At 39.0% G+C, this 20,949-nt stretch overlaps 1 protein-coding gene across 1 annotated transcript; it reads right to left on the minus strand.

Moving 5' to 3' along the window:
• Positions 1-18,239: 18,239 nt before the first annotated feature.
• On the minus strand, positions 18,240-19,265 carry LOC134285968 (uncharacterized). The gene has a single exon (XM_062847525.1). The coding sequence runs from the start codon at positions 19,263-19,265 to the stop codon at positions 18,240-18,242; it is 1,026 nt and encodes a 341-aa protein (XP_062703509.1).
• Positions 19,266-20,949: the final 1,684 nt, after the last annotated feature.

Below are 20,949 nucleotides of genomic sequence, written 5' to 3' on the forward strand. Positions count from 1 at the left end.
GCCAGACATGAAAATGCAACAAACCCATGCATGCAACCCATCAAACCACGGCATTTTCGATTATCTGATGAACGGGATGAAGGAAAATAGTCTCTGACTATATCTGAACCGGTAGTGTTCCGGAACCGGTTCCGGGTGTCCCGCCGGAAGTGGCCAAATAAGAAAGTGAACATAATCCATGCATGCGACACGTCAAATAGCGGATTTTTCGATAACCAGTTGAATGGTAAGCAGAAAAATAGTTTCAGACCATGTTTGAACCAGTAGTATTCCGGAACCGGTTCCGGATCTCCTGCCGGAAGTGGCCATTTAAAAAAGTGAACCAAACCCAGGCATGCGACACATCAAAGAGCGGCTTTTTCGATAACCAGGTGAACGGTAAGCAGGAAAATAGTTTCAAACCTCGTTTGAACAGGTAGTGTTCCGGAACCGGTTCCGAATGTCCTGCCGGAATTGGCCAATTGAAAAAGTGAACCAAACCCAGGCATGTGACACATCAAACAGCGGCTTTTTCGATAACCAAATGAACGGTAAGCAGGAAAATAGTTTCAGACCATGTTTGAACCGGTAGTATTCCGGAACCGGTTCCGGATGTCCTGCCGGAATTGGCCAATTAAAAAAGTGATCCAAACCCAGGCTTTTTCGATAACCAGATGAACGGTAAGCAGGAAAATAGTTTCGGACTATATCTGAACCGGTTGTGTTCCGGAACCGGTTCCAGCTGTCCCGCTGGAAGTGGTCAATTAAAAAAGTAAACCAAGCCCATGCATGTGACACATGGAAGAGCGGGGTTTTTCGATAACCAGATGAACGGTAAGCAAGAAAACAGTTTCATACCGTATCTAAACCGGTTGTGTTCCGGAACCGGTTCCAGGTGTCCCGTCGGAAGTGACCAATTAAAAAACAAAACCAAACCCATGCATGCATCAAATCATCAAAAATGTTCGTTAACCAGTTACACGGGCAGCAAGAAAATAGTCTCTGACCACACTTAAGATTACCGGCAGTGTTGCAGAATCAGGGTTGGACCCATTGCTGAAATTACGCTGGTGAACAAAATCGATGCAAGCGATTAATATGTGTAAAAGAACAAAATCTTGATAAAAATTTAAGCGATCTAGTCAAATTACATCATTTAAGATTCCTGAGGCATCATTTTACAGTAGGATGGATCAACGTTGTATGGAAAAATTTAAATTTTATAGCACCAATCCCCTTCTGCGTCCAAAATTACTGCAAACAATTTTGACGCAACTGGTTGAGTCCTCGCGCTCTGTAACACGGTAGAAATTTGAATGGGCTTTAATAGGGGAAATTTCGATTGCTTGCACTTTTTTTTTGTCAAATTTTACATGAATCTTATAACTAGTTATACAGATATTCCCCTAACAAGCCCAGGTTAATCATCATAATGATAATAAAATATAGGCTAAAGTGCGCAGAAAAAAAATTGCCGAAATGTCTTGATAATGATCGGCATCCAGTGCTAGTGAAGGTGGTCAAGCAGTCAACTGAGAGATTTGATATTTTTCAACTCGGCCTATACGTTTAACATAGCGTTGGAATATGAGCCATCAATAAGTTTCCAAATTCAATTTCAAATTTTGATTTTCTCTAACCCTCTAATACCCAAATTTTGATTTTGATCTAAATATCATTTTTCGTCATCTAAAATCGATTTAAACATGTTTTGGAAGATGATTAATTTTTATTCTCGATTGCGTGAATTTCAGTTTTTGATTTTTCTAATTTTTATTTTTGAACATACCCACAACTTTATATTTTTCCTGGAAGCCTATTTGGGGTACGGATTTTTTGAGATGAAAACATTTTGAGATTTTATGATTGTTGTTGAAATATTTTTATTTTTTTTTTTTCAAAGAAAATTTTATTTTCCGTGTAATTATAGGGAAAATAATTTTAGAGTGTATTCGATTCCCTTAAACTATTAAACTAGGGTAGAATGATTTGGGAAAAATTTAAAATATGTTAATTGCAGCGATTCAATACAAAATAATCAATGACTTCTAAAAGGTGTTTAAAACATCAATTTTTCAATGATTTTAAAAAATGTAAATACGCTTTAAAATACACCAAAAACTATTTTAAGATATACAAAACAGTCTTAAATATCAGCCAAAAATATCTAAATTTTGATTTTCCACTATTAGAGGGTTAAGTCCAGAGGGGTCCCCCCTTGGAAATTTTGGTCGGAATTCAACATCTTGAAGAAGTGCACAAATAAATAAACCAATAGATTTATCAATTTTAAAGTGAAATTAGAGTCTTCCAGAAGTTTTTCTTTATCAAAACCGATGAGTTAAGGCGAAACTGGAAGCCTTTCCTCATTTTTTGGTTTTTGATGTACTATTTAATAGCGAAGCAACATTTTCAAAATCGGTTTTCGTGCACATGTAGAGTGTGGATCAGGGTATCTTCTGATTTTTTACGCGGTATAAAATGTTTTTCGTTTTTGCAGAAACCATGTTTGAACAAAATTTCACAAAAAATTGCTTCGTTATTTTATAAAAATTCAAAAACCAAAAAAATTAGGAAATGCTTCCAGTTTCGCCTTAAGCGGTTTTGCTTAATTTTTTTAAGAATTTTTTCATCAAATACATTTATTATTTATCAACTCCACCCCTCATTGACGAGTCAACGAGCACTGTGACAAAAGAAGAAAATGAGATTTATTCCGTTCTAGAGTATTCTCAGGATTCAGGAACACTTCGGCTTATGGCCGGAAAAAATGATGAGTACATATTCGACGAGAAAGGCACTATCACCACTGGGTGGATTAATCTGGGTTTTTTTTCTGTGAATTTCCTTCAGAAATGTATCTCAGTCATTTAGTGAAGTACCGCTTCGAAAATTCTATCAGTATTTATAAATTATGTAGATATTTTTACGGATTTTTCCAGGAATCACTCCAGAATTATCTCATGCATATTTTCCTTGGAATTATCGGCGGAGTTCCTCCATAAGTCTCTCATGTTTTTTTTAAAAATTAAGGGGGCATCAAAAGATGTTTCTTCAGGGTTTCCTCCAGGTATAATAGTAAGCATTTATACAGCAATCGCTCCAGAGATAACTTAAAAAAATACTTGAGAATTTTTTGCAAAGTAATTGCTCCAGAAATCATTCAAATAATCGTCCAGGGATTTCTTTAAAATTCCTACAAAGTTATGTTAAAGAATTCTTAAGATATGTTTGCGCAATTTCAGGAAGAACTTCTGAAAAATCCCTGAAGGAATATCTGAACAAATTCTGCAGGGATCTTGAAAGCCATTCCAGGAGATATTTGCGAACAACAGGAGAAATTTATTTAAAAAAGAAACCCTTGTAGGAAAAATTCTCAAATAATTCTCGAAAAAAAAAACCCTGAGAAGAATTTCCGAAGAAACCTCTGAAGAATTTGTATAGGAAATTTTAGAAAAAATATCGGAAAAACTCCATGGAAGAACTTTTGACGGAATTCTAAAATTTTTGAATAATTCTCTGAAGAAGAATCACAGCAGCAATTTCTTAAAGAGCCCCTGCAGGATTTTCTGAAGAAATCTTCAGTATAACCCATACAGAAATCTAAGGAAATGCTTTTGAATTAATCTCTCTCTGGAGGAACATCTGAAGAAATTCTGGAATGAAACTCAGAAGGAATTTCTTAAGAACTTCCTAGAGAAATAAATGGCTAATCTTCTCTAGAAACCCTTGATAGAATTCCTGGAATGTGTGGGGAAATCCCTGGAGAAATGCATCAATTAGTTTTTCAGAAAATCCAGTATTCCTGGAGAAACCTGCGGACGAATTTCCTAAAAAATCATGAAGAAATACCTGGATAAACGAACAGATAAGCGTCTGTGAAGATCACTAGAAATAAAAACTCAAGAGATATTTCTAAAGGAATTTCCGTAGAAATGTCTAGGAAATATTTTTGGATAAATTTCTTAAAGAATCCGTGGAGAAGTTATGGACTTATCCTCAGCGGAAATTCCAGATAAATTAACATTGAGGAATATCAGAAGGACATTCCGAAGGAAATTATTTTTGAACTCTTGCAGGAATATCTGGAGGAATTTCTACAGGACTCTCTTGACGAATCTCTCAAGACATTTCTGGACATATTCATGTGGGAATTTTCAATGGAATCCCTGCCTAGAGCAATTTCTGAGCAAATCTCTTTTGGACTTCCTGAAAGATGACCTGAGCGAATTTCTGAAGAAATCCCTGAAAATTTCCCAGAAGAAAACACTGTAAAAATTATGAATATAAAAGATTATATAATTTTGAAAGCAATCCCGGTATAAAGTCTATAGGAATTATTGGAGAAATTACCGTTCATATTTTTTAAATAAATGCCTAGAGAAATTCCTAGTGCCATTTCTGGACATCTATTTCATCTGTATCTTAACTGCTTCACTCTTGCAACAGAAAATAAACGTCCCTGTGTCGTTCCTAAAACATTTACGACATCGAAACCCCTCGCTTCTCAACAATCATCTGAAACGACAATGACTGGGCAAATATGCCAAACACAAAAGGAATTTCCTTAAATCAAACATAATCCCATAAATTATTTTCAAATGACTTTTAAGCAAAAGCAACAACTCAAAAGAAAATCATGATTGTGCAGCCACTCGTGGTTTAACATATGCAGAGGGTTTTCCATCTGACGACACACGAATTCGGCGATATCGCTTCGATTGCACTTTACCTCACTCGACGAAGACCGAGGGGAGAATCCCACCACTTCAGCAAACCCTGGATCGCTGTAAAATAGCTGACGAGATTCCACCACCCAGGTTCGCTCTCAAATGGCACAAAAATTTCAATCATAAATATGTCTCAATGTTCCGACTCATTCTCCGACTTGAAATCCGTGGCTACCCATATAGCTACTAAGCGCTGGATTTAACGCTCAAAAATTCACTCCGATCCCCCACTCCACAGTTCAGCTACCTATCCAAAAGCCAAGTGCCATCCACAGTGACTGTAGAAAAGCAAAAAACTCCCGTGGGGTTGCAAAGGACACGGTTATCGATTTTGACGATTTTCCAAACCGTTATCATCGCCGTCGTCATCATTCGGTTTCCATCCATCCATCCATCCTTGCACCCACCCACCACCGATCGGAAATGTGACCCGGCGATGTCTGTCACCTTTTCGCGCGACTCCTGCGGAGTGTCAGAGGCGCTGCTGCTGCTGCTGCTGTCGAGTCGGGTCGAGTGTGTGAAATGATAAATGTTATTCCAATGTCGGTATGCGCTTTCATCAATACGCTTATGATGAGCGAGCGTCAAGAAGTTTAATAGTCTCAAAAAGCGGGAAGGAAAAAAATGTGAAATGTCACCCGGATCCCGAAGGTTTTGCTACCTTTTCGATATCGCGCGTAGCTCTTGGGGGAGAGAGAGAATGCCATTCTTACTGGCCATTTTTTTCCCGTCACGGGATTACCCACCACAATAGAGTCGAACCTGGTGGCTGGCAGTGAGAAAGGACAAAAAATCTGGGAAAAAGGGTGCGGTGGGCCTTGGGTGGAATGATTTTTCGCTTCCTGAATTTTGGTTTCTCGTCTCCGTCGAATGGCGTTTAGCTATGTAAGGTAGCTCTAGCTAGCAATGATGACGGCGGTGACGACCGACAAAGAAAACAGGGCGAGTGTGCCCTTTTGGCTGCCGATTCTTTGTTTGTCATTGCTTTTGGAAATGTCGTAATATTCATATTTTTATGTGCGACGATAGGTTGCAGGCACTTTTAGAGGAAGCGAATTTTGGTTGGAGTGGACAAAATTGAGATATGAGAATTCCAGTTTTTACTAATACTGCTGATACTGATGCTATCACTCCCGCTAGAGGGTTAGCTGCTAGGTGAAAGCGTAGGATTTTTTCCCCAAACGAACTATGTCTAGGTTCAGTGAACCAGTTATGGACAGACAGACAGACAGACAGACAGACAGACAGACAGACAGACAGACAGACAGACAGACAGACAGACAGACAGACAGACAGACAGACAGACAGACAGACAGACAGACAGACAGACAGACAGACAGACAGACAGACAGACAGACAGACAGACAGACAGACAGACAGACAGACAGACAGACAGACAGACAGACAGACAGACAGACAGACAGACAGACAGACAGACAGACAGACAGACAGACAGACAGACAGACAGACAGACAGACAGACAGACAGACAGACAGACAGACAGACAGACAGACAGACAGACAGACAGACAGACAGACAGACAGACAGACAGACAGACAGACAGACAGACAGACAGACAGACAGACAGACAGACAGACAGACAGACAGACAGACAGACAGACAGACAGACAGACAGACAGACAGACAGACAGACAGACAGACAGACAGACAGACAGACAGACAGACAGACAGACAGACAGACAGACAGACAGACAGACAGACAGACAGACAGACAGACAGACAGACAGACAGACAGACAGACAGACAGACAGACAGACAGACAGACAGACAGACAGACAGACAGACAGACAGACAGACAGACAGACAGACAGACAGACAGACAGACAGACAGACAGACAGACAGACAGACAGACAGACAGACAGACAGACAGACAGACAGACAGACAGACAGACAGACAGACAGACAGACAGACAGACAGACAGACAGACAGACAGACAGACAGACAGACAGACAGACAGACAGACAGACAGACAGACAGACAGACAGACAGACAGACAGACAGACAGACAGACAGACAGACAGACAGACAGACAGACAGACAGACAGACAGACAGACAGACAGACAGACAGACAGACAGACAGACAGACAGACAGACAGACAGACAGACAGACAGACAGACAGACAGACAGACAGACAGACAGACAGACAGACAGACAGACAGACAGACAGACAGACAGACAGACAGACAGACAGACAGACAGACAGACAGACAGACAGACAGACAGACAGACAGACAGACAGACAGACAGACAGACAGACAGACAGACAGACAGACAGACAGACAGACAGACAGACAGACAGACAGACAGACAGACAGACAGACAGACAGACAGACAGACAGACAGACAGACAGACAGACAGACAGACAGACAGACAGACAGACAGACAGACAGACAGACAGACAGACAGACAGACAGACAGACAGACAGACAGACAGACAGACAGACAGACAGACAGACAGACAGACAGACAGACAGACAGACAGACAGACAGACAGACAGACAGACAGACAGACAGACAGACAGACAGACAGACAGACAGACAGACAGACAGACAGACAGACAGACAGACAGACAGACAGACAGACAGACAGACAGACAGACAGACAGACAGACAGACAGACAGACAGACAGACAGACAGACAGACAGACAGACAGACAGACAGACAGACAGACAGACAGACAGACAGACAGACAGACAGACAGACAGACAGACAGACAGACAGACAGACAGACAGACAGACAGACAGACAGACAGACAGACAGACAGACAGACAGACAGACAGACAGACAGACAGACAGACAGACAGACAGACAGACAGACAGACAGACAGACAGACAGACAGACAGACAGACAGACAGACAGACAGACAGACAGACAGACAGACAGACAGACAGACAGACAGACAGACGTGGGTTCGATTGCCGTTCCAGGGCACAGTGTATCATTGTCCTTGCTTCACAATATACAAATTCATGCAATGACAGGCAAAGAATGCCCTAATAACTATGGAATTGCACAAAGAACACCAAGTTGAAACGAGACAGGCGAAGTCCAAGTGGGGACGTAAAGCCATAAAAAAGAACAAGAAAAAGTATCCAGAATCTTTTAAGAAGTTCTTTCTAATATTCTGAAAGAAAATATTTGAATGATCATTTTGGAATTACTCCACAGTCTTTTTCAGAAACTCTTCATGTTTCCCTCAATATTTCTTCTAGGAACTGCTTTAAAAATTTCTTCAAGGGTTCATTAAAAAATTACTCTAGGGATTGCTTCAGAATGTCTCCAAAGATTTTTTTAGAAATTTCTTTGAAGATTCCAATCAGGATTCATCCATAAAATGTTCCACAGATTTCATCAGAAATTACTCTTTCCTTCATAAAATCTTGCAAGCACATCACAATAGATCAAAAATTGGTCGCAGTGAAGGATTTACCCGCACGGAGTAATAATAAGGATATCTTTAGCTATTTCTTCAGCGGTTCCTCAAGAAATTCTTCCAGAGATTCTTCCAATGACCCATTCAAAAATTCCTCCAGTGGTTTCTTCGGAAACACTTCCAGGAATTACTTCAAGATGATTACTGTTTTCTTTAACCCATATCCGCCCAGCGTTCTATTTATAGGATAGATGCCCCGAACGCCCAGCGTCCTATAAATACGACAGTCCTTTTGATGTGAATATCTCCAGAATTATGCAATCTTTTAGAATACTTTCTTCAGAGAAGATGTTCTCCACACTCATACCTTGCTCATAGTGGACAATATAGTTTGTGACTGGTCCACTAGGTGGCGTAAACGATGCTGCAAAGAATGCATATTGTCCCGATCTGTGAGCATCATTTGCAATGCGAAAAAAAGTATTTCCTTGGAATCTTGACAATGGTTAACAATTTACAGTTTATTTCTTCGGCAGAGTTGTTAATCAATACATACAAAAGTCGATGTATGTATGATTGTATGTTTATATGCTTGTATGTTTATATATTTGTATGTTTGTCTATTTGTATGTTTATATGTATGTACGTATGTATATATGTATGCCGCAACATAGGCATAACTCTGAAATGCGTCAAGAAATTTCAATCAAATTTGGTATACACATTCCTTAGGATGTGGAGGTGGCAGCAGGGGTATTGAAATTCAAGATGGCGGCTTAGGTTCCAATATGGCGGTGAAAACTCCAGAATATATGCTTTTTAACGGCAATGCTGCTTCGGATACTATGCAATATGGGTATCTATCGATCGGGCTTCACAAGTAGAACTCAAAAATGAATATCCGACGCCATTTTGAAATTCAAGATGGCGGAACATATCCAAGATGGCGGCCATGGAAGAGTAGTTTGATCTATAATACCATTCAATATGGGTATCTATCGATCGGGCATGATGAGTAGAATTCAAAAATCGATATTTAACGCCATTTTGAAATCCAAGATGGTGGACCATATGGCGGCCACGGAATGGTAGTTTGAGCTATGCTACCATGCAATATGGGTATCTATCGATCGGGCTTCATGTGTAGAAGTCAAAAATCGATATTTGACTCTATTTCGAAATCCAAGATGGCGGACCATATTCAAGATGGCGGCCACAGAATGAGAGTTTGAGCTATGATACCATGCAATACGGGTATCTATCGATCGGGCTTTATGAGTAGAACTCAAAAATGAATATCCGACGCCATTAGGGTTGAAGGGTTAAAAGTTATGATAGAGCGTAGGATAGAGGGTTGGAATAGAGGGCAAAGAAGACAGTAAGGTAGAGGCTAGAGAGTAGGGTGAAGAATTGAATTGAGATTAGATGAGCTGCTGTTCTGTTTTGAAATAACGTCAGAAATTCTTTTCAGCATTTCTTCAGGCATTCCTTTCGAGAATCTTCTCAGGTTTATTTCCGAGATTCCTTCAGATATTGCTTCCGAGATAGCTGTGCGGATTGCTCCGGAGTTCTCTTCAGGGATTTTTGCAGGGGTTGCTTAGGAAAATCCTGGAAGGATTCTTTTATTTATTCTTTTCTGAATTCCTTTAGGGATTTGTGCTGGAATTCCTTCAAAGATTCCTTCCAGGATTATTCCTTTTTCCTGTTGCTCCTTTAAGGTATCCTCCCGAAAAAAATATGAAAAAATATATGTATCTTCCGAGATTTTTTTCAGGCAATCCTAGATCATAGAAACATCTTCTATGGTTCTTGAAGGAATGCCTGCTCAGCTTCTGGCCGGTATTCTTGTCATGATCTCTCTAAGGATTCCATCAGGTATTCTTTACGGGATTGCTTCAGGAATAACTTCAGGGATATCTGCCAGAATTGCTTTAGAAATTTCTGAAGGGATTCTTTCAGCTATTTTAACAAGCATTCTTTCACGGATTTCTTCTGGAATTACTTCATAGATTCATTTTAGTATACTTTCAAAGTGTTTTGTCGATACATATTCAGAGAATCCAAATGGATTTTTTTCTACGAGCCGGGATTCATACAGCAATTCCTCCCGGAATTTCATCTGTGATTATTTCAGGGATTCCTACCCAGCTCTCAGCTAAGATTCACTCAGAACTCTATCAGACACATTATCTTTTCGATATAACTTTGATAGTGCCCAGTATAACACCATAAAATCCACACATTGTTCACGAATAAAAAATCATGGAGTAGTGCAAACATAAATTGAGAAGCCGTGTAGAGTATATCTGGTTGAAATTTTATATCAAAAAATGGAGTGATGATGAACCTGGGCGTGTTAGTGGAATACCTGTAAGTACGAGACACTGAAGACGATCTTATAGTTGAAGTCGATACAAATTAAAAAGAACAGTACTCAACACGATTTTCTTTTTAAAACATGCAAAATTTCTGAAAAGTTTACGTATGGTGAGTACGTAAAGAGAGTTTTTGGGGGACTGAAGAAAAAACTCAATTACTTTATTAGAAATGATTATCTGTGTAAAATTTAACTTCTACAGTATTTTAACATTTGGTTATGCTACACATAGTGAGCTCAAAATGAGAAATGTTGAACACTGCAGTCGAAATTACAAGAACCATACATTGCCTACTTTTGGGCGTTTATTGGGTTATATTTCTGCCCTAATTTATAAGTCCTTTTTCTATTCTTTTTGAGTGGTTATAATCTCTTTCACTTATTCAGAGCTGTATTGTATCTATACGGATCAGAATATAATGATAGCGTAGAATTTGTGCTGAAAAAGAACTCGAGAAAATTATTAGATATTGAGGACCTACAATGAAGAATTTGTTTGGTGCTACACCATAGACTTCCATTTTTTTTCGTCAAATCATGTTTATTTTATTGGAACTCGACCGTTGATAATAAATTTATTTAAAGATTTAAATTGTGAGACACCTTGGGCGTTAACGGGTTAATATACTTTATCTGGACTTTCTATAGAAACATTGGGAAATTCCCTTAGAAAAGTCTTGGGCAGATTCTGCAGATCTTTTTATAAAAAAAATCCTGCAATACTTCTTCCACAGATACTTGCATGATGTCATTTAATAGTTTCAGAATAAAAAATAATCAGAGTTTCCTGCATAAGTTAATGCAGAGTTTACGTTAGGAATTCCTCCGGGTATTCCTGGATGTATTTTTTTTTTTTTTCGGAAATTCTTTTTAGGAATTTCTTTAACGATACATCTAGGCATTTCTTCAGAAAACGCTCCAGGAATTGTATAATGAGTATTTCTCTCGAAAGTCCCAAGAATTTCTACAGGAGTTTCTCCAGAAATTGATAATGATAATTTTGCAAAATCAACATGCATGAGATTTATGATGGAATTAAAATTTTATATTTTCAACCACTCGTATAATGCTTTCAGTTTCTGAGTCTTTCAGACAATATTGCCACTATGTTGAAGAAAAAAAGGCAAAAGGTTCTTCATGTAAATGCAGCTGTTTTTACAGCAACAAAGAAGCATCTGCAATCGGAAAATCATTGATTTAAAGTATCAGTTTTGGATTTTTGGAGTTCGAAAATACTTGAACACAGAATAACCTGTACATTGTCAAACACCTGAAGGTTACGTTTCATGGTATAATAAAAAAAGGAAACTGGCAACACTGTCATATTTTTTTATTCTTTTCATACTCGATATTATTTAAATCAGCACAAAACGTCTTTATATGGCATCGAACAATGTTTTTTTTTTACGAAATTTATAAACTGCACCTGATTTTATATGATATTTCATATGAAAACAATGAATATCTTTTCTTAAAAACGCTATTTCTCAGGAACGACGCAAATTAAATTTTTTCTGGATTCCCTGAACGATTTCCTTCAAAAAAGCCGAAGGTCGAAAATGTGTATGTGCAATTGTTTCAATGGTAAAAATAAAAGAAAGAGAGGATAATTTTCATATCGGTCAAAACGAGGGGTGATCCGATCGGCACCAAAATTTGGATTTTTTCTTTTTCCATCTGAACAAATGTTTCAGCCAAATTTGGTTCAAATCCGTGATGGTCGATTGCAAGCGGTCGGTCACTTGGCGCGGAATGACCCATATAGTATACTATGCTGAAGATGTGCAACGAAGTTTGCAGAAAATTTTCTTCCCCTATCGATACCGATTCAATGAAATCCCATTTTCGATCCAAACATAAATTTAATATCGCCCATTCGCATGTCACCAAAGTGATGATGACAAAAATTGATCGTGCCATACGCCACCGTTGCCATCGCAGTCGCCGCCAAACGCCGTCACCACCCCATCATCACCGTCTATATGCTTTCGCTTTCGCCCGTAAGACGTGCACAACAAAAGGAAGAGATGACTATTTATTATTTTTTATTGCATCATATATGGTTATCGAAGTGAATTTTATCAATTTTATTTCAGTCTAAAATGTGAACTCCGGTAATCCAACTCCCAAAGAACGCAACAAAAGCGCAGAAAACCTATTGAAATCCGACCGTCGCCGTCGTCCTTCTATCTGCTTTTCCCACAAATCCCGAATCCTGAATCCTTTTCCTGTGCACAAACAGGGAGCCAGAGTGACTGTTTAATTCAATTTAAAATCAAACCAATGTTTGTGTGTCCTTAATTGTTCGTGTGATGAGTTGGCGATTTTTTGGCGAATAAAAAAACATAACACGAAACTAGATTGAAACATTCCGCTCCTTTCAATTTCCGAGTAGCTAGGATGAGTTTGCATTTGTGTCGTTCCTCGCCGCCACGCCGTTAGGTCTATTGACGGAGCAACATTGGTTCATTTATCATGTTACTAATTTTGGTGCTGTGGTTGAGCGGCTACGTGTGTCCTGATTGCATAAAATCCGATTTTGCTGCCGGCTTAATACATTCATTACAAGTTTGTGCTGAGAAACGTATCCTGTTTTATTTACTTGTCATCCAGCTTCCGAATGCGAGAAAATTTCTCATATCACGCACAATTGCATCTGAAGATACTCAGAAAGTGTGTATGACTTACGAACGCTCAGAAGAGTCCTAATCCTTGCCGGTCATAAAGTATGTCGATATGACTGTCTTCGTAGGTGGGATTTTTCCGCTCCAGCACTTCTTCGCCCTCGCCACGTTTGGTTGGCCGTAATTCCGAAAGAAGAAGGAAGACGTGTAATGAAATCGAACGAATACTCGTTTCCTGGTCCAGTTCAAGTAATTCAAGTAGGAAATGTCCAGCAAATGTTATCGCACTCGTACCAGGTTGAAGGACAAGGCAGATAGACGTACTGCTGATATGACATATTTTACTTTTATTGTTATTAGCACCATTTTATTGCGACTCATTTATCGTGGGTGCGATGTAGAATGTCGCGTCGTAAAAATGCTTGGCAAAAATGCAATATTGAGCAACATTGAAGCCAATTGATACTTGAAACTTCTTTTACTTATCAAGTTTTCTGTATGGATTTAGTTCACATATGCAATTCCTAAATATGCTGATGCAAAACTTAGGAATTTCTCTAAGTTGCCTTTCCATTTTTCTTTTAAAATAAAATTATTAAAGCTATAATTTAGAATTAGTCTCTATGCTAACATTACGTCAACATCAACTACGTTGATCTTGATCACAACTGAAGTATTTATACAGGTAATTCATCTTACCATTTCACTCATAGTTTTGTTGTAAAAATAACAAAGGGATCGTCCATAAATGACGTAGCATTTAAGGGGGGAGGGGGAGTCTCGGATTATGTTACGAGTCATGTATAAGGTATGAGAAAATTGGCTACGAGGGGGAGGGAGATGTCAAAAACCGTCAAACGAGGCTAGCTAACTGCAGACATGTTGCACTAATGTTTTGAATTCAGCCTTGAACGCCTTGAAAGACCTTGAGATTACTCAGTAAACCCTTAGAGATCCACGTGAACTTCCCTTCAACTTTACTTAAGCCCCCTGAATCCCACTTAAACCTCTTGAATCGCCTTGAAACGCTAAGAGATGCCTTAAAATGAGCTTGAGCTTGAGCTTGATTGACCGCCCGTAAATGCTACTCCAGTATCGCCAGACCAGCAACACTTACACAAGGAACCAATGAGATTATCTGCCGGGGACTAGCTGGCATCTTCAGTGTGTGAGCGTTGGTGATCTATTGTTAGGCGACAATGGCACCTGCCACGTCAGGTTGCAGGTCAATGTGGGGAAGCGGATGATTGCAATCGTTTGTATTCACATCAGACCGAATATACCTCTGCGTCTGCACAATTGCATGCTGACGTCTGAGTGTTGGTGGGATATTGTAGGTAGAGGGCTCCTTTTTTTTTAATTCTCTGTTGGGGAAATTAAGCCACTGCGACCAATAAGCTGAGCTTTTGTGGCATAGAAGGCTCATACATTGGTGTGTGGATACCAGGCGTAAGGTGATATATATATATATATATATATATATATATATATATATATATATATATATATATATATATATATATATATATATATATATATATATATATATATATATATATATATATATATATATATATATATATATATATATGTATGTTACCTAATTAATACTATGATGTTAATGCGGAACAGTTCCCTCCTCTTTGACCGGCGCTTTTCAACACAGAGCGGTAGCTATATGCCTTCGTTAGCTAACATGCTTCAGAAGCAAGTGGGAGCATGAGCAATCCAATTTATTACTGACAGTGAGACACAACGGTTCAGCAGTGTGATGGCTCTCTGAATCTCTTTCTTCGCCGGTGTATACGTGAATGAATATACTTGGCTTTTATCCCGTTATTACTGTGTTATTTGTTACTCAAATTAAATCGATTATAATAGTCACTTACAACATTTCCATACCAACCAACTGAGTGTTTTTTACACGTTTTGAGAAATAAATAAATCCGCCGAATCATTTCCGCATCTTCAAACTCAAAAAAAAATAGCCTATGATTCAAAGAAGGAAAATGTTTGATAAAATATTGGAAGTTTCAATGCCAACCAATCCCTGAATGACAAAATTAGAAGAATAACCTATGAATAAAAGAAGGAAAAACTTCTGATGCTCATATTGGCAGTTAGAATGTAAAAAACTTCCTCTGAGTTCTTTTGATCATGATTCGGACAAATGGCATTCGGCCAAACGGCATTCGGCCGAATGGCCGGACACCTCACCGCAACCTCGCCAGTCAGTTTGCTTAATAACCAACCCAACCGATAAGGAACAGCAGTCGCAGTTGGTTCGGTTTTTCTTCGCCCCTTTTGCGTGTTCCTTCGTAGTGGTTGCTGGCGCTGATAACTGGTCGTATTTTTCATATTCCTTCAAATTCAAGCACTGTTATATACTGTGCTGTAAGAGTTGGAAGGGAGAAGACGGCTTTTCAACCGTTTCTTGTTTTAGCGATGGCTATGAACATATTGATACGGGTTGTATATGTAAAGAGGAGGGAGATCGTATTTAGGTATAAAGATACAAAGTAGGAAGAAATGGACGGGCCAGGGATTGAACCCAGGACCTCCTGCATGCCAATCAGAAGCGATAGCCACTAGACCACCAAGCCCGTTTTGAAACGTTTAGAGATGCATACCTTGAAATGCATTGAAATACTTTGAAACGCCTCAGAAAATGCCTCTTAAATTGCCGTAGACTTCCATTACATTCTTCTGCAGCTCCTTGAAATCCCCTGAAATCCACTAAAATGCCTTGAAGCCAAGCTTGAACCATTGTTTTTAGTTTTTATTCATGTGTATTTTAACGTTTGCTATTTCTACACTACGTCTGGAAACACCTTGAAACCCCTCAGAAAATACCCCTGAGGCCTTTTAATTCTAGTAAGATGTTGGGGCCAATACGACCCAGACAGGTACGTTGTACATGCACTACGGCAGTGAGGTGCGTCAATCCTAACAACCTAGGAGGGTTAACTGTACTGAAGCCCCAAGAAAACTCTCACAACTTCATGAAATGCTCTAAATCACCTCAGAAAACCCATTTGAGATCCCGTAGACAATATGTATGTTCTACATAAGCCCCCTGAATACTTTTTAAATTACTTAAAACACCTTGGAATGTTTCAGAAAACCCATAGACTTTAACTCTGCAAATCCCACTAAAAGAAGTGGTAGTTTTTCCAAAATGTATCTCTTAATCTGCCAGTTAAACGTAATTTGTGCCTTAAAATCAGTGAGTCAACTCCAACTTACTTATTGAGTAACATGCTCATCGAATGAAAAAATAATAATTCCCAGTACGTTTTATCGAAAAATTGCTCTTATAAACATAAAAACCCCTAATAATTCCATTTAGTGGTGATGGCACCTTTCTCGGCCTACGGTAACCCATTTCAACAAAACATGTTGATGAATATCACACTTTCATACCTTTATTAAAGCCCTTCATACCTTTATTTGAGCTCTGAACTCTTGAAAATAAGTCGCAATCTTGAATTTTTAGCCGCCATTTTGAATTTAAGTCCGGCATCTTAAAAATTCTGGTCGACACTTTTGGGCTCCAGACTTCTTCCCAATACCAGATATGCCCATATTGAATAGTTTTAGAGCCAAAAAAATCAAACAAAACTTAATTAAACAGCTACAATTATAAATTTTGAGACACCATCTTGAAAACTCTGCTCGTAATTTTTGAACTCCAGACATCTTCTCTATACCAAATATACCTATATTGAATGGTTTTAGAGCCTAAAACTCCATTAAACAGCCGCCATCTTGAATGTTGAGCCGCCATCTTGGATTTTCCGACCGCCATCTTGTATATTCTGGTCGCCATTTTAGGAGTCCAGACATCTTTACCATACCAAATATTCCCATAGTGCATGATTTTAGAGTCTAAAAACCATTGAATAGTCGCCATCTTGAATCCGGAGTCGCCGTATTGGGTTTGAGACTGCCATCTTGGATTTTCTGGTCGCCATGTTTGGACTCCGGACATCTTACCCATACCATATATATATTTACAGGGGATACTCAAAATAACTGGGACAGGTAAAATTTTCACTTTTCAAAAAATGTTCAACTTGCTGTAACTTTTCGAAAAGGGCATCAAATATTCTCATATTTTTACTGTAAGTTCATCAACACGTTGTGTATCAGTGGTTCAAATTTGGAAATGATCGGGCCATTCTACACAAAGTTATAAAGATTCTAGAAAAAGGTATAATTATCCGATAGCCAACTTTGAGCTGTTATATCTCTGGATTCAATGAACCGAATGTAATGAAATTTTGTTCATTTATGACTAATATAATGAACTTTGGAAAACAGTTGACTTAATTTGAAATTATTATTAAGAAAAAAAATTATAGCGATTTTATTTATTCTATGTTTTTTTTTAGTAAATTTATCTATTTTTCATATGCATCCCATTACTTTTTCAATTTAATGCCTGCTATTTGGTTGCTTTCCTTTGAAACATAAATATATTCAAGTTAATTAGAGGGAATTTAAATGAACTATAATTACTATCTCGAATTTTGAAACGATGACGAAGTTTTGGATAAGTTTGTGTTTTATTAGAAAAATTATCCAATCGTTATAATTTTCTTTCGTGTAAAGAATTTTAAGTTTAGTCAAAAGTTTTAATAGCTCATTATATAAGTCATAAATGATCAAAATTTCATTGCATCCGGTTCATTGAATCCGGAGATATAACAGCTCAAAGTTGGCTATCGGATAATTATACCTTTTTCTAGAATCTTTACAACTTTGTTTAGAATGGCCCGATCTTTTCCAAATCTGGACCACTGATACACAACTAGTTGATGAACTTACAGTAAAAATTTGAGAATATTTGATGCCCTTTTCGAAAAGTTACAGCGAGTTAAACATTTTTTGAAAAGTGAAAATTTTACCTGTCCCAGTTATTTTGAGTATCCCCTGTATGACATTCACAAGACGCGACACGCGAGACAAGACATAACACTTATCGTTCTTACAATCGTCAAAGGGTTAAAATTACCTTTGTTGTCGACCGGTTTCGGGTGCGATGTTACCCATCCTCGGGACAATGTCCGACTGGCTACGTCGAATAATTGTACGTTGTTCGTACTCGTCCGAGATGAAGAGAAATCAGTTGATCGTCGTCGTTTTTACCAGGCCAAAAAGACTTGATGTGATAGGGGGGTCATCTTCGTTCATCAATGGCTGCGTTTCGTTTGATATGAGCATAGACTCCCAGGCGTTGAGATGCGAAGCCTTTCTAACTGCCTTGATCAGCTTCGCATTCTTCCAGTCTATGCTATGCGTAGAAGCTACCGTATGTGCTGCAACTCCGGATTCGTTGGGTTTGTTGGTTTCCACTGCGTTTTTATGTTCTTTCAAACGTACCTTGACCTTGCGGCGTGTTTGACCGATGTAAACCGCCGGGCAGTCGTTGCAAGGTACCTGATATATGCCAGATTGCTCTTCCGGTGGGACTTTGTCCTTCAAGTTACACAGTAGATCGCGTAACGTGTTGTCACTCTTATGTACAACATGAAGTCCTTGTCGTCGGAGTGTATTTTTAATTGGATTTGTGACTTTCGGGTAGAATGGGAGACTGATTCTTTTAACTTCTTCTGTTGCAGGTTGTAGGGTCGTGATGTTCTGCCGGCGTTTTTTCCGTTTATGTTTTTGGAGAATTTTGTCTACGAAACCCTTATCGTAGCCGTTAATTTCAGCTGCTTTAAAGATCCGAGACTTCTCTTCGTTAAATTCAATGTTATCCATGGGCACGTTGTGGAGTCTGTGTGCCATTGAATGAAATGCAGCTTTTTTCTGTGTGCCGTAGTGGTTAGAGTCGGCAGTAATGTATCGATCGGTTGATGTTGGCTTTCGATAGATACCAAACTTTAGCATGTCGTCATCGTTTCTACTGATCAGTAGATCTAGGAAGGGTAATTTTCCATCAACCTCCTTCTCGACAGTAAAGTTAATAGTGCTGTGCTGGGAGTTAAGCATTGCTAGCGTTTGGTCCAAATAGCGCTCTTTGATAGGGGCAAAAACATCATCTACATAGCGCTTCCAAACTCTTGGGAAGAGTTTGTGTTTTTGAGCTTCGGTTTCAAAATCGCTCATGAAAACATCTGCTAGCAGGGGCGATAGTTTGCTACCCATACTGAGCCCGAAATTTTGTTTGTAATATTTCCCTCTGAAGGAGAAGAAATTTTGATTCATACACACCTGTGCAACGGAGAGATACGCCTCGATGTGGTTGGGTGGTGCTCGACTTCGTTCCAGGTGCCCTGAGACCAGAAAAACATGAAGCACGATAGCTTTAGCAATTCATTTCCCATACAAAGTAAAAAAATTTGGTAATAAGATTTAAAGTTTTTCGGCTACGCAGTCTATTAATAAGCTAACGACGTTTGTTGTTATCCCAACGTTTCGACGCTTGGAGGGTGTCTTCCTCAGGGGATAAATACTTGTGTCGTTATTTGTCTAATGTTTTGTTCAACTATAACTGTCGGGTATAGAAAAATTGCGCCATTGCCGGTGTTACAAGTTGTGCGGTAAAAAAAGTTATAGATTTTAAAGTCATGTACCAAAATTCAACATACCCGACAGATACAGTTAGACAAAACATTAGACAAATAACGACACAAGTATTTACCCCCTGAGGAAGACGCCCTCCAAGCGTCGAAACGTTGGGATAACAACAAACGTCGTTAGCTTATTAATAGACTGCGTAGCCGAAAAACTTTAAATTAAACCTACAGTCGTTCAATTACCAGTTTTGGTAATAAGTTTGTTATTGATCATGTAACTCTCAACCCACATAGCCACATCTGTATGGGCTGTGGCTAAGAGCTCAAACAAGAACATACATATGACGGGTTCGATTCCTGGTCGGTCCAGGAACTTGCCGCTTGCCCAGCTACCGTAAAGCTAGAAGGGTTGACCGTGTTTACATCCAACCATTGCAACGGTTTGGTCTTGTTGACGCTGTTGGTAAGACCTGCTGCCGAGGAGCCGTCGACAAGATCTTCGAGTTTACTATGCATATCAGAGTGCCGTTGAAGTAAGAGAGAGCAACGTCATCAGTCAGTTCGAAATGTATTTTCGGATTCTGTAAAGGTTTTTGAGTTTCGAGAACAGTAGATTATTATTGGACTAAGGTATCCTATTCATCGTGATGGTACTGCCACTGAATGCCAGAACAGACACTGTTTGAGCCGCACCTCCTTGGTGAACAGACGCTCGGTACGAACCTCCTATATCTGGCTGATGGTAGAAGGACAACAGTGCCCAGGCTGGTCTATCGGCTAAGCACACAACTCTTAGCTGGCTGTGTTTGTCATCGACTGAAACTTGGAAGCATGAGATGTGCGCATATAAGGGCAAGAACTATGTTGGGCTTTCATCACCGAATCACCATTTGCAGCCCAGACAATCCCTAGAAATATATCTTAGCAAAATCACTTGAAGACTTATTGTAGGAGAAGCCCCACGCTATGATCTGAGTTATCCATTAGACTTAGACTTGTTCTTTTCAATAATTTAAATTTGAATTTAACATTAGCCATCAAAATGACGTCTTCATAACATTTTCGGTGGTAGATTATAATTTTAGATAAAATCCCAAATTTTTGTTCGCTGGAGTGGCTTTTCACATAAAAAGTCAAACATATTTTCCTCTGAATGCAAGCTCTTATTCACCATATTCTGCCGCTATGTAAGGTTCGCAACGAAGCGGCATTGAAAAAGTCAAAAGTTATTAGCGACTAAACAATATCCTACCAAAAGATCACGAAATGTTGCATGCTGCACACTGAACATGTATATTGCATTGCTTACCCAA

Source organism: Aedes albopictus, chromosome 2 (genome assembly GCF_035046485.1).
Source record: "Aedes albopictus strain Foshan chromosome 2, AalbF5, whole genome shotgun sequence".
Taxonomy (NCBI): Eukaryota; Metazoa; Arthropoda; class Insecta; order Diptera; family Culicidae; genus Aedes; species Aedes albopictus.